This window comes from Erythranthe guttata, chromosome 1, assembly GCF_056151865.1.
Source record: "Erythranthe guttata isolate IM_541 chromosome 1, IM_541, whole genome shotgun sequence".
NCBI lineage: Eukaryota > Viridiplantae > Streptophyta > Magnoliopsida > Lamiales > Phrymaceae > Erythranthe > Erythranthe guttata.
The window spans coordinates 326961-341521 of NC_142533.1; the positions used below are offsets into that span (position 1 = coordinate 326961).

The 14561-nt window shown below is 40.2% G+C and overlaps 2 protein-coding genes and 1 long non-coding RNA gene across 3 annotated transcripts; all 3 read right to left on the reverse strand.

The window, feature by feature from the left end:
* Window positions 1–16: 16 nt before the first annotated feature.
* Window positions 17–4352, reverse strand: LOC105977041 (RNI-like superfamily protein). Its single transcript, XM_013002301.2, has 6 exons — window positions 2242–4352; window positions 1317–1750; window positions 1073–1234; window positions 832–907; window positions 513–668; window positions 17–402 (listed from the first exon to the last, which is right to left on the reverse strand). Exons 1-6 carry the CDS (start codon window positions 3565–3567, stop codon window positions 268–270), a joined length of 2289 nt encoding a protein of 762 aa, XP_012857755.1. The 5' UTR covers window positions 3568–4352; the 3' UTR covers window positions 17–267.
* Window positions 4353–8007: 3655 nt separating this feature from the next.
* Window positions 8008–8934, reverse strand: LOC105977010 (uncharacterized). The gene has a single exon (XM_013002272.2). The coding sequence runs from the start codon at window positions 8932–8934 to the stop codon at window positions 8008–8010; it is 927 nt and encodes a 308-aa protein (XP_012857726.2).
* A 2384-nt stretch (window positions 8935–11318) lies between these two features.
* Window positions 11319–13950, reverse strand: LOC148772514 (uncharacterized). The gene is made up of 3 exons (XR_016032145.1): window positions 13564–13950; window positions 13031–13065; window positions 11319–11345 (listed from the first exon to the last, which is right to left on the reverse strand). It is a non-coding gene; the product is annotated as an uncharacterized LOC148772514 (long non-coding RNA).
* Window positions 13951–14561: the final 611 nt, after the last annotated feature.

The following is a 14561-nucleotide window of genomic DNA, read 5'->3' on the forward strand; positions in this document are numbered from 1 at the left end:
TCCAAAAAATGTATTTAAAAAAATAGTTGGATTCAATTTAAATAGAGCTTCAAGGTATTGAATAATTTTCAGATGAATTTAATCCACATCTAGAACATAAATCAGCAGTATCTCTCCCTGTAATCCAAGGAACAAAAAAAAGGGGGTACTTTACGCCACATTATGCGCTAGCAATGTTTAGTGACAAATAATAAGTAAATGACATAATTCGAGCCACCCGTAAAAAAAGGGCTTTTCACAGATGATGATGATGTCAAATTCGATTCTTTATGGAATCGGTGAATGGCGTAAGAGCACTCCTTCAGTTGCAAGCAAGTTCAGATGATCCATTATCGGAGTCAAGTTTAATCCCATTATCCTCACCACTGGATTCGAATGTCCATTTACAAATACATTTGTTATCTGCACAAACACAAAAATTAAGCTTCTTTCTAATTAACCAGGTAAATAAATCAAGATCCCTATCCTTGATACTGATATTTCCCTCAAAGGCTCATGCATCAAAGATATACCTGCCTACAACCGAAGACTTTGAGCAGCTTTAAAGATGAGCAGCTATCAACAATCAATCCGAGAGCCTCGTTGCTAATTCGGCGACACCATGATATATCCAAACTCAACAACTTTCTTGAACGTTTGGCCAGCGAAAACGCAGTGTTTGCTTCAATCTGCTAAGTTCCACTATTAGTTACAACCATAAAACTCTTAAACCCAACAAAAATTTGAAAGAAATTATTTAACAAAGCTTAATAATGGGAGAGAAGTGCTTAATTTAACGAAGCTTCAGCATAAGTCTTTATTTACTAGGTAGCTGGTTTTCAGAAACGATACCTTTGCCATATTGTTAAGTAAGAGTTCCGTCAAACACTCTCCAGAGCTTTCTATAAATGCCGCCATAGCTTCATCACTAACATGAAGAAGAAAAACCATATTATATTTTACTGTGAATTGCTGAAAAATAATAGAAATTAATGAAACTACAGTTTTATAAAATATTCAAACAAATTATAATTAAATTGATTTACAGTACAACTCCATTAAGCTACAGAGAAAATGGGGAATTGATAGTAACCTGAATTCGTTGCGACAAAGTTTAAGCTTCTGAATTGATTTACAACCATTTGCAAGATACTCCATTCCCAAATCTGTCAACTTATGCAGGTTTGAAATGTTCAACGAACATAAATCAGCACAATTGCTACCAATGGCTCCGAGAGAGTAATCAGTCAGTTCTCTGCAATCATATCAAGTAAAGAACGGTTAGAATGTAATTATGTATATATATAAGGAAGAGGGATTTAATCAAATCAACTTACAGACAATTAGCAAGATCGAGCTCCTTCATACTATGACCGCATACACTAACCACCTCACAGATAAATTGATCGGTTACGGTACGTATGCCTGCAACTGACAGTACTTCCAAATTTTTGAACTTTTTAAATGCAGGAAGAGTGAGCATTGCATTTATTTTGAGGCATTCATCTATATACAGCTCCCTCAAATTTGGTCCTAACGAATTAGCAAGGAAGATGATGGCATCACAGGTTACGAGGGTGCACTGACCCAAATTAATAGACCGTACTGCAGGTGTTGACTCGAGCAGGTGCATAATCCCAGTGTCTGACAAACGACAAGCACCTCTAAGGGACAAAATAACTAAACTCGAAAACCTATTTGAGGATTGGGCTAATGCATTCTTCAACAAAAAGTCGAGCATCAATCGCCCACACAGGTCAAGTTGAAGCACCTGCATCCATAATACATGCATCATAAATAGTTTGTTTCAAGATGATAATCACATGTGGTTTAGTAGTAAGGAAACGAGGCAAAACATGAACTAATTCTCACTCTAGCAGGAGAAAAGAGAGCTTTAAAATTCCAACTGATTTAATGTATTTAATACAACAAAATCATAAATTAACTTAAACAAACATGAGTTAAATATAGAGAAACTATGCGAATGTCAAAACATACTAAGATAATTAGCAGCTTGGGCATTCATTAATCTCAGTTTCCCTGATCACTTCAGATCATGCCAATAATTATCATAACCGGACAACAGCCAAGAGTTATATATATATATATATGCACGCATACTTCACTTCTTTAACAAAAAGGCAAGTCTAAATATAAGATGAGAATAAAATGTGGTCGTGTATATAGAAGCATCATAGCATCACAACAAGGCAAGTTTAAATATAAGATTACAAATATAAGAAAAAAGCAAGAATGGTCTACCTGCAAATCTCTTGTCACACAATTTGCAATTGTCTCCTGAAATTGGTTTTCGGTTAGCCATGTGCAATTTTTTATGCGTATCTCTGTCGGGCATCCTTTAACAAGAAGGCTCATGACGTGAACATTCATTTTACTTGCATCACACAACACGTTGGTTAGTCTTTCACGCAGGTTATCTGGAACCATTTCAAGTGACACCATTCGCTCTGCATTTCGTGCAAGAGCTCTAATAGACAGATCCAACAGCGAAGGAACAAGTGGCACGGTAGCGCTTCGGTTCTGGTTTTCTAAACAGGGTTTCCAATCAATCAACTGCTTAGCCGCTCGTTTCGATGTTCTCTCCCTTACCATCTTTAGAGCTTCAGAAAAGGGGCCCTGAGTATTCCCTAATTCTTGTACTTCGGATCTTGAAAGTGGTGCTTGTCTCAGAAAAGACAAAGGCTCGTTTACTTTATTCTGATCTGAATTTTTTACACGAGCAAATCGTTTAGCGGTTTCTCTCAAAGCTTGTCTGTTTAATGACTCTCTGAATCTTAACGCTCGTTCTTCTTGTCTAAACAATCTTTCAGCCGACTCCGATCTTGGAGCCCATTCTGCTAACTGCCATGTTCCATCATCAACATCTTCATTAGGCTCATTAATCCTGATTAATTCATCAGAAGAGTGAAACTGCAGATCCAAATCAACTGGACTTTTAGCCTTAAGCGATAACCACGAATCGACTACACTAGCCTTCCCTTTTTCTTCCCTGGTATATCTTCTCTCACCACCATTCACAACACTACTTTCACCAAAAACATCATCTATCCTGTACGTTCCCAAGCCAAGACTCAATGTTTCCGCACTATTATGGGGCAGCCCTGATTCGATTTGTTTACCCTTTTCATTATAACCACCACTATAACCTATAATCTCGACCTCTTCGTCGCTATCATCAGATAGGATGTCGATAATCACAGATTTGTTCTCACTTATCCCGACGTCCTTTGTTGTGCACACTGGAAAATTAAGATCAAAACCTAGACCTTTTTCCTCTTCCTCATTTCCCAAACTCAAATCAACATTTAAATCCAAGTCCCATTTATTGGACTCTTTGACACAACCGACAGACAGACCATCTATACTTTCAGGGACTAAAATTTCGGAGAGGTCTCCGATTTTATCCACTTGTGCAGAATCTATCCCTCCATCCTCAACCAAAACCCTCTCTTCAGCTTCATTTCTATCTAATGCAGCACAACTCTCATCATTCCCGTTGGAGAATTTAACTTTCTTTAACCCCAAGTTTTCACTCCCCCCCTCAACACTCTCATTAACCCTCTTCATTCAAACAAATCCAACTATTGACCTTCCCAGAAAAGGTCAAGATTTCAATTTAAATCAAAATCCCAGAAAAAAAAATTAGGGATTTTCTTTGAATCAAAGAAGGAAAAAGAGAAAAAAAGATCAACAGATTTTGAAGATTGAAAAGAAAAGGGGGATCAAGAATAACAAATAAAACGTTGAATCAAACCCCAACAAAAAAAAATTCATGCTAAACTCAAAAATCGAAGAACAATCATACAATCATTGGTTTTACACGAAAAAATAAAAAAAGGGGGTAAATTTCCAATCTTCTCTACACAAAGAAAAAAAAGCCCAATTAACTCAAAAATGAAAAAAGCAGAACGGCCCAGAATTCAAACAAGAGAAAAACGAAAAATTGGATATAGAAACAGGAGGATCATGAGAGAGTAAAGAGGATTTGAATCGAGTTAATGAAACGGTTTCAGAATGATTTAAAAGGGTTCTGCTGCGAGGGCATTTAGGTAATGTGAGAGTGAAAACACATCTGCCGATAACATGAATAAATAAAGGAGTAGCTGCTGTATATAATATAGGAGAATCCGAATTCATTGACGAAGACTTGTGTTTCGATGTTGGAAAATTGATTGAATGCTAAAAGCGGAGGAGAGATGATTCAGATTTCGTTAGAGAGAGAGAAACTTTATTGTCGAGTTTCCAGTTGGGGAAGCTGGCGTGTATGGTATATACACATGTCTGTATCAGTATGTATAGATATAGATATACATATACGTATACATTGGGTATTTTACTATTTTTTTTGTTCTAATTAAAAATTGATTGCCCTAGTGTTTTTATGCTGCACTACTATTTTATTAGTGTATTTTTTTTATTTAAAATGCAAAAATAATTATAGATGTCCAAAATTACCCTCATTTTTTTTCTTTTCTTGCCATTTTCATATTTTTTTAATTAAATAAAATATATTTATTTAATTACTATTTTACCTTTTCAAACGACGGATATTGATTTACTACTAAAATTCAAAATCCAGCGCACTTACTCGTTTTACGATAATTCATTATGCGTATCCACCTAACGTTTTGTCCGGATAACGATGAATTTATTAGTAACAACTGTATTTTGCTTACTTTCCTTCTTTTTGGAGTTTAAAATTTTTGAATTTTGTTTGGAGTTTTCGTAATTTTGAATAATTATTATTGTATTATATTAAGTATTAAACAATATAGTATAATTTGGTTAGTCGTTTAAGGCTTATAAATCATATAATTTGCATGAGCACAATAGGGGCATGCAATATTCGTGCAGGCATTTATTCGACTCGAGAAAAGGCTTCCCCAATACTTGGTTAAATAAGGAATACCACTTCAACATCCACTAAAGTGGCCATACATTACTATTTCTTTTAGTATTTATTTGTTTGTATAATATATATATATATATATATATATTATCTGATTATTTTTTGTGAAAGTATTGATTAATATTCAAAATATAATCAATAAGTACAATAATCAATAAAATAAATAGTAAACTCGTGCATACCATGTGATTTATGGGCCTTAAATGAAGCAAACAAAATGATTTATTTTCTAATAATATATTTTTTTTCAATTTCAAATTAGCTTGCATATTATACGAGTGACGTAAACCACACAAGAGTTTCTTACGAGGAAGAAAAACGTATCTGATGCTGCTCCAAAAATGATGGGTCAGCCCAATGGTCTTGAAGCCCACATGTCTTCTAAGTCCGGGAATCTTCAAGCCCAATATCGGGAATGCCGAGAGTCCTTGCCACGCGTCCGAGGTAGTCGAAGGGATCGCTCCACTCGTTAACCTACAAAACAGTTGAAAACACTAGGTGACACGCCGGGGGTGGCCCGGCGATTGTCCTCCAACGCTCAAGTCAGAAAACTATCACAATATAAGCAAATAATATTAATTAATTGCCTAAATAGTGCTTACCTTGTTATGTGTATGATAACACATATTTATAGGTGTAGTTTGATGTGGTTTTCTTGTTAAAAACCAATGTGGGACAAGTTGAATGTAATTAAGAGTGTTAATTGGATTTTTCCTCTAGATGGGCCAATTTGAGCATCTTGGGCTTAAATCCAATTATACACATCATTAAGCCCCCCACTCCCAGGTTGGGCCACGGCCTCGTGGACCTGCCTGGGAGTAAATAAGAAATGGTCGCTTGAATACGTATTTCCCCCTTTTTTTCTGTTAGGAGAAAATACCGAAATTGCATTTTATCTTTTTCGGAAAAAATTGCCAATGGCTAATTTGTTTTGGAAAATGCTTCGAGACTTCGTGAATTGGGAGTCTGTTTTTCTTCAAGAACGAGAACTTAATTTATCTTCCTTAATAGGTGATATCCCTTGGCTTTATTGCCTAATCGGACTCGCGCATTTCCTAAAGAATGAGTTTTGCTTTATCTTTTCCGGTGAGACGGTATCCCTTGGCTATATTGCCTATTGAGAGGTTCGGCTCTCGTAAAGAATGACCTTTACTTTATCTTTTTAGGTAAGACGGTATCCGTTGGCTTTAACGCCTAATGGGAAGTCCATTTTTGAAAAGAATGAGTTATGCTTCATCTTTTTCGGTGAGACAGTATCCCTTTGGCTATATCGCCTAGTGGGAGGCTCGACTCTCGTAAAGAATAAGCTTTTACTCTATCTTTTTTGGTAGGACGGTATCCCTTGGCTTTAACGCCTAGTACGAAGTCCGTATTTTTGTAATCGGATTCGTACCAATGGGGATGAGAATATCGAGGGCCGATATGTTGTGGGGTGCGTTTTGAGGCTTGAGTATGTTGCGAAATTCAATATTTGGTCTCGCGACTCGAAGTACTTAGAAGTTTTGTCGAAAAACTTACCGGGCTTCAATGTTAATGTGGCGTTTTGATAAATCCGTAGATTGTCTTAACACGTGAGAAATTCCACGATATTGGAAGTTACAAGTTGTAGTGTGAAAAATTTAGAATTTGTCGGTGCAAATTTTGCGAAATTCGGAGTTGTTTGGAGAAAGTTAGAAGCAAGAGAGTGTTGATGCTCGTTTTCCAAGAAAAGGAAAATACTGTGGGCGGTCGCAACTCGGAAATTAGACCGGTGCGATGTCACGCGGTAAGGAAAATTCGTGCGGCTGGGCAGCTGCAGCCGACCGAGTCAACTCGGTCGGCTCTGGGTCTCCTCGAGTCAACTCGGTCGGCTCTAGGTCCCCTCGGATGGGCCCGGTATCTCGTTCGAAAAAAGGTGGGCTGAGTGGGCCGTGACGTCAGCCAAAAAAAGTGTGATATCATCCGGTGCGGGGATCGAGGCGGAGCTGTTGAGTGTTAGGGTAGCGTGACATTAGCCATGTGCTTGGCCAAAAGGCTGCGTGACGTCAGCGAGAGAATTTGTGATGTCATGTGGCTCGAAATTCGAGGTACTGGTGACACCATCTTGCGGAAGATTGTGGAATGGTTGGTGTTGCCTACTGTCAAGTGCTAATTTTATATTTGTATATATATATATATATATTTTTTGTTTTTTTTTTTTTTTTTTTTTTTTTTTTTTTTGTTTCTTGAGATTAAGCTTCGACACTTTGTGAATCGTGAGTCCGTTTCTCACCAAGAACGAGGACTTATTTTAGTTTTCTTAGCGGGTGATATCCCTTGGCTTTATTGCCAGTGGAAAACGCGCATTTTGTAAAGAATGAGTTATGCTTCATCTTTTTCGGTGACGCTATCCCATGGCTATATCGCCTAGTGGGAAGCTCGGTTCCCGCAAAGGATAAGCTTTTACTTTATCTTTTTGGCGAAGACGGTATCCCTTGGCTTAAACGCCTAGTGGGAAGTCCATATTTTTGTGAAGAATGAGCTATGCTTTATCTTTCTAGGTGAAACGGTACCCCTTGGCTTTATTGCCTAGTGGGGAGTCCGTATTTCTGTACTTGGCGGTTGATCAGACCCTCAAGTTTTTTATGTGAGAAGTCCGTTTGCCTAAGTGTTTTATACGAACTTTTATGGCAGATCAGACTTCCTTGAGCTTTAGTTGCTCTATTTTTTGGAGCTCTGGGAGCGAGAAACCAAGGTTCGAGTTGGCCAGACCCTTTGTGATCCTTGATATCTTCCCATTTAGCTACTTTTTGAATCTGTTGAATTTTTGTTAAATCGATTGTCAATGCTCTGCGTGCAGAAGACAAAGGGTTGATGTAGAAATTACGGCGGCGGTATCCCACCGGCTAAAATAGTTTATTAATAATCTTGCGGCTGGTAGTGTGCCGCCGATTTATTACATAATTGGAAATATTGAGCGGTGCGGTATGCTAGCGACTTATTACCTGATTGGAAATATTGCGCGGGGCGATTTGCCCCCGAATTATTGATGAAAAGAAATTACATGGAGCCCGCGTGGGGCAATAATAAACATTAAGTAAAGTATTTCTTCAGGATTGCGATTGTTCTAGGAATTCGCTCTAGTGCCCATCTAGGAGAAGTCTTTCGAGTGATTGCTTAAGCTGAAAGCACTCATCAGTAGTGTGACCCCAATATCTGTGGTATTCACAGTAGTTATCCGACTTTTGTCGTTCTGGATTCTCATTCATCATTTTCGGTGGTTGAAGAATACCCTTCTGCTCAGCGATGATCATCATGTCAAGAAGTTTATCCTTGAGGTGAGAACTTCCCGAAGGTTCGATGGGATGTCTCTCTTCTTCTCTATTATAGTTGTGGCTTTCCACGTCGCGCTTTCGTTTAAGGGGTACTCTCATCTCCGTGATCTCCTCAATCCGTATGTACTTCCCAGCGCGGTTCAAGAGCTCCTCCAGGGTCTTAGGGGGTCGTCCCGCGATGGACTCTCGAAAACGAACATGCTTCAAATTTTGTTGTAGTATGCCGGCTAACATCTCGTGAGTAACGTGGCGCACTTCATGTACTGCTTTGACAAATCGTTGTATGTAATCTCTGAGTGGCTCTCCGTCTCGTTGTATGACCTTGAAGAGATACGATCCAGTTTTGGCATATTTCTTATTCATTGAGTCGTGGTTAAGGAAATGTGTCGCTAGTTGGTCCAGATTGTCTAAGGCCCCTCCGGGCAAGCCGTTGAACCAAACTTGTGCCTGATCAGTCAGCGTAGTCTGAAAAATCTTGCAGTAAGCTGCGTTACTGAGGCCGTAGAGGTCAAGCTTGGCGTAAAAGTTATTTAACTGTTCTTGGGGATCTCCGGTCCCGTCAAATTGGGGTAGATTGGGGATCCTAAATCCGAGAGGTAAGACTTCTTCCATAATGGCAGGAACAAATGGGCTTATTCGAGCGGGGAATGTTTCAAAGCGAGCGGTCGTTGGCCTCGAAGCTTTTCGTCGAGGTCTCCTTGAGTTACGGTCATCAATGCCCTCACGGCTCATTTTCTTTTCAGATTGGGAATATCTACTTCCAAATTTATTTCCAATAGAGTCTCTATGGCGAAAGGAGCGCTCGCTATTCCTGTTATATCGTGATTCATGGCGTGCCACACCCGGCCGAGAAGAAACACTTCTCTCTCGACGGCTATGCGCCTCTCTCTCCCTTAGGAGGAGCCCTCTGCCTCACGGGGCGTGGTGACCGGCGGCGAGCTTCTCTTCGAAGGGGGTGGTTCGATGATGGGTTGTGATGAGGCGATTGGTGGCGAGCGTATCTTCGAGGCTCACGATCTGAGGATGCGCTACACTGAGGCGAGTGGTGGTGAGCCTCTTCGAGGAGCTCGTTCGGAGAAATAACTTTGGCTGTCGAGCGATACTCTTTTAAGGCTTGTAATTCGTCTGCAGTCATCTAAATGACCGGCGCTGAAGATCCCGCAAGGTTGGCCGCTCCCGTCGTTCTCTTCCTTCGAGGCGGCTCTATGACTCCAGCGTTACCTTGAAGCGGTTGGTGGAGATCGCCTTGACCACCTTCGTTGGCCGCTCCCGTAGTTCTTTTGGTTCGAGGCGGCTCTAAGACTCTACCGCTCTTCGAGGCGGCTCTGAGATTCCGTCGCTTCCTCGAAGCGGCTCTAAGACTCTTCCACTCTTCGAGGCGGCTCTGAGACTCCGTCGCTTCCTCGAGGCGGGCGGCTCTAAAACTCTTCCGCTCTTCGGGGCGGCTCTGAGACTCCGTCGCTTCCTCGAGGCGGCTTTAAGACTCTTCCGCTCTTCGGGGCGGCTCTGAGACTCCGTCGCTTCCTCGAGGCGGCTCTAAGACTCCTCCGCTCTTCGAGGCGGCTCTGAGACTCCATCACTTCCTCGAGGCGGGCGGCTCTAAGACTCTTCCGCTCTTCGGGGCGGCTCTGAGACTCCGTCGCTTCCTCGAGGCGGGCGGCTCTAAGACTCTTCCGCTCTTCGGGGCGGCTCTGAGACTCCGTCGCTTCCTCGAGGCGGCTCTAAGACTCTTGCGCTCTTCGAGGCGGCTCTGAGACTCCGTCGCTTCCTCGAGGCGGGCGGCTCTAAGACTCTTCCGCTCTTCGGGGCGGCTCTGAGACTCCGTCGCTTCCTCGAGGCGGGCGACTCTTCCTCTCTTCGGGGCGGCTCTGAGACTCCGTCGCTTCCTCGAGGCGGCTCTAAGACTCTTCCGCTCTTCGAGGCGGCTCTGAGACTCCGTCGCTTCCTCGAGGCGGGCGGCTCTAAGACTCTTCCCCTCTTCGGGGCGGCTCTGAGACTCCGTCGCTTCATCGAGGAAGCTCTAAGACTATTCCGCTCTTCGAGGCGAGTGGTTGGGATCGCCTTGATCCTCTTCGTCATGACACGTGATCTAGTTCGCCTTCCCACAGACGGCGCCAAAATGATGCTGCTCCAAAAATGATGGGTCAGCCCAATGGTCTTGAAGCCCACAGGTCTTCTAAGTCCGGGAATCTTCAAGCCCAATATCGGGAATGCCGAGAGTCCTTGCCACGCGTCCGAGGTAGTCGAAGGGATCGCTCCACTCGTTAACCTACAAAACAGTTGAAAACACTAGGTGACACGCCGGGGGTGGCCCGGCGATTGTCCTCCAACGCTCAAGTCAGAAAACTATCACAATATAAGCAAATAATATTAATTAATTGCCTAAATAGTGCTTACCTTGTTATGTGTATGATAACACATATTTATAGGTGTAGTTTGATGTGGTTTTCTTGTTAAAAACCAATGTGGGACAAGTTGAATGTAATTAAGAGTGTTAATTGGATTTTTCCTCTAGATGGGCCAATTTGAGCATCTTGGGCTTAAATCCAATTATACACATCAGTATCTTTTCAGAATATACTAGGGATCCTAAAAATTTGTGAACTATAAAAGTACAATTGTAATGTTTCCAAAAATGTAATTTGAAAATATACAGAAAATAACGAAATTTGACTGTCTTCTTTTCATCCTTATAAATCAAATCGATCCAAAGATCAAATGGGCCTACTTGTTCATTGGACCCTAAAACACGATTTTGGCCTCTTAGTATATATATATAAAAAAACAAAACTAAAAACGTTTATCCAAGAAGCCACTGAACTGCGGAAAGCAAACCCTCTCGTCACCTTATTACTCCCTCCGTCCCAATTTAAATGTCGTTTTGGGTTATTTTGCACATATTAAGAAAACCAATAAATATGCATAGATTATAGTAAAAAACAGGTAAAATTACTAAAATATCCTCGACATTAATTGATTCTCAACTTGTTAATTAGGAGTGATTAAGGGTAAAATTGAAAATAATGCAATTAATGCTTCATTGAAAATGTAAAATGACAAATAATTTGGGACAAAAAAAACTCCCTAAAAAGACATATAATATGGGACAGAGGGAGTATATTTGTATTCAAGAACCTGACTTTCTTCGGCCAAGATTTACAAAAAAGAAAGAAAAAAAAAAATCAGCAACCTCACATTCTGCAATCGGAAATAAAACGGTCATTTTGGATCGTTGTAGTCAAATCTTGGGGTTTCTTTCACACCTTATTACGGTTTGAGAAAAATTGTGACAGCTTCAATAGTTTTCTTGATCATGGAAGAATCGCTACTTAAAGTCGCTACACTATACTTGGACGTTCTCGTAAAGACAGACCCTACATTGTTGTTGCCAACGACTTTAGAGGGAGCCAAAGTTAAGTTCGTTCGTACTCCAATTATTCGTAACGACATCGAAGTCTATACATGGTGCGCATACGTCGGTGACGTCAGGCCACATCAGGCAAATATTTTAACCCCATTGCTGGACAGGTTTTTAATTACCCTGGAAGGTATGTATTGTTTTTTATTTTTAGTTTTGTTAATTTTTTTTTTATTTTTTTTATGCAAATTGTTACTTTTCTTTTTATCAGAACAAATATTTGTCGGGGTATTTGCACTCGGCTCCCCTGTGAAATGTCTAATTGTCAAAAAAACCCCTCTGATAAAAAAATTAGCAAATACCCCCCTACGAAAGGAAGTCAATGACAATAAGGACCCTACGAGCGAATCGTGGGATACATTCGCGGTTCATGCAGCTGGGCGTGCGTTTTAGGACATTTTAGGACATTTTAGGACAGGAAAAAACATAAAAACCCTTCAGTTTCCTTTATCATAAATACCCCTTTATAAAATAAAAAATAACCTTGTTGGTTAAATTATGAATAACCTAAATTTATAGGACCAAATTGTAATTTCCAGAATGCAAAATAATAATTTGAAAAAATATTATATGTCATTAGAAAAAAAAAAAAAAAAAAAAAAAATCATTGTCTTCTTCCCGTTCCCCACCCCCCAAACCCCAACCCCGACCCCAAGTTCAACACCATCACCTCCTCTTCTGCAATCCACATACCAGACCCGAATCCGCACAACCCGAGGCTAACCCTAGCCCCAATTACAGCAACGGCCTATCTACAACATCTCCAAACGATTTCTCTCGACGGCGACGAGTTTGACGGCCGAACCTGCTAGTCCAACAATTGCATCTTTTTGTTCTTTTCTCTTCTCTTGCTCGCCTTGTGGCCGCCACCGCCGTCAAAATAGGACATTGTGTGAAGGTTTGAGGCACGTGTAAAGTTTATTGATGGTGAAGGAGGGGGGGGATGGTGGTGGCCGGGTGGAGAAACGGTGGATGAGTGTTGTGGCCTGTGAGTTGGGTGGGAGGGTAGGGGATCTGCTGGAGTGCTCTCGAAATTGAACCCCATGGCGAAGGAATTCGTGCCGCCGTCCATGGCGACCGTGGTCTTCAGCGGCGGCCTCCACCACGGGCTGATGGTGGCGGCGCCGCCACCACAAGTGGCAGCAGCTGGGCGGGGCATTTTGAGGTCTTTTTTGCTTTATTTTTTATTAAGGGCAATTTTGTCATTTCATGTAAGTCAACGAGCCAGTGCGCACAAAGGGGCGGTGGGGCGGTGGGCTGACTAAAACACAACATAGGGGGTTATATGCTAATTTTTTTTTCCGGGGGGGTTTTTTTGCTTCCGAAAAATAACACAGGGGGTCTATGCAATTAACTCAATATTTGTCACATCTGATCTACAACCTATTTACATGGAAGAAATAATTGTACCTGTTTCCCCTAGCCTGTTTCCCCCGGCATTAAACCTGAAATAAAAACTTGTAAAGTATCATGTCAATAAACGAGAAAGTATTAATAACTTTTTTTTACACATACATTCGTATACTCTCCCATTTAATGCATTTCGATCATATTCTCCGTCTATATATCAAATCCATAAAATAGAAGAAGAAAGGGGAAAAAAGTAAGAATGATGTTGCTTTAAAATTACTCCTTTTTGTTTCATCGATCTTTCTTTGTCTCGTCACTCATGGACAAGAGTTGGGGGAAAATTGTTTTGAACATTCCCGCCATTTTTACCAACAATAGAACATAAACTTATCATAATAACATCTTATACTTACATGTCGGGACCCAATGACTAAAAATTCATGTACTATAATGCACAAGAAGAATTAAGAGAGGAAAACCAATCGAGTTAGCCTACAATTACAAAGTAAATTAAACATGATCAAACTTTTTCGTGCAAAATCTAAGAAATAAATGTAGATCAAAATGCAAAGAGCTAGAATTTTCATTACTACCTCTCGAGAGCAAAACACCACTGTAAGTGCTCTTCATTCACTTCGTCATACAAGGCGACAACTCTGTCTTTGAACTCCCATTGCACGTCCATTCCTATTAATATTCATGCGGACATCATTACCATTATTGGACATAGAAACATGTATTCACACATTTTTTATTTTTCAGTTTTGTAATGGATGATTTAAATCATGCATTGTTTTTTAACTTTAGTTATTGCTCAATTTTTAGTTAATTTTCTTAATTTTATGTATTTCTTAGTGATTTCTTGAAGTAAATAGAGTTAAATGGATGAATTTGCATTAATAATTTCAATGCAAATTTGCAATAATTTAACAAAAAAATGTATCCGTTGTTTTGTTAAACTTTTTTTTTTCTTTTTCATGCAAGTTGTCACACCTGACCCTGCTAGAAGGAACTCTGCATATGTATCAAAATCAACGTAAGATAAGACTCTGCCGTACGGATGTTTATGCTAGGGTTTCAGACTTTGACGAAGCCAGGATAGCAATTTCAGGAAAGGGAATATCTTCCGAGGATAATCAACAAGAAGTAACTTGTATTACCCTCAAAAGCAGGTTCTAGGATGGTGTGTTAACAGGGAAAGGAACGGAGTGTTGGAAGGCGGAATTCTTGCTGACGAACATGGTACAACCCTAACCATGTTGGCCTTGATTGCTTCGGATGCATCCCTGAAAACAACTTTGATTGTATGTCCAAGAGTATCGACATGGGTTAAAGAAATCAAAGACCATACACGACCAAATCATTTCAAAGTGCTCCCATTGGAATGTATAAGGAGGGGCAACCCATACAATGATGAAAATTTTTCGAGCTACGATATTGTCATAGCTACTTATACTTCCTTAGGTCAAAGAGAGAAGGCTCTACATTTTGATTGGACAAATTTAATAATTAAGCCCAATTAACAATCATTCATTTAATATCTATTTATGAATGAAGGTTTTTGCATATAATATTTTTTTTTAATAAATGC

What these genes read in the sequence shown, in the direction of transcription:
- LOC105977041 (XM_013002301.2), bottom strand. Translation starts at nt 3,567, where the DNA reads ATGAAGAGGGTTAATGAGAGTGTTGAGGGGGGGAGTGAAAACTTGGGG. An exon ending in GTGTGACAAGAGATTTGCAG is followed by an intron (nt 1,751 to 2,241) that starts GTAGACCATTCT and finishes TTATGGATGCAG; the next exon opens with GTGCTTCAACTTGACCTGTG. An exon ending in AAGTCTTCGGTTGTAGGCAG is followed by an intron (nt 403 to 512) that starts GTATATCTTTGA and finishes GTGTTTGTGCAG; the next exon opens with ATAACAAATGTATTTGTAAA.
- LOC105977010 (XM_013002272.2), bottom strand. Translation starts at nt 8,934, where the DNA reads ATGAGCCGTGAGGGCATTGATGACCGTAACTCAAGGAGACCTCGACGA.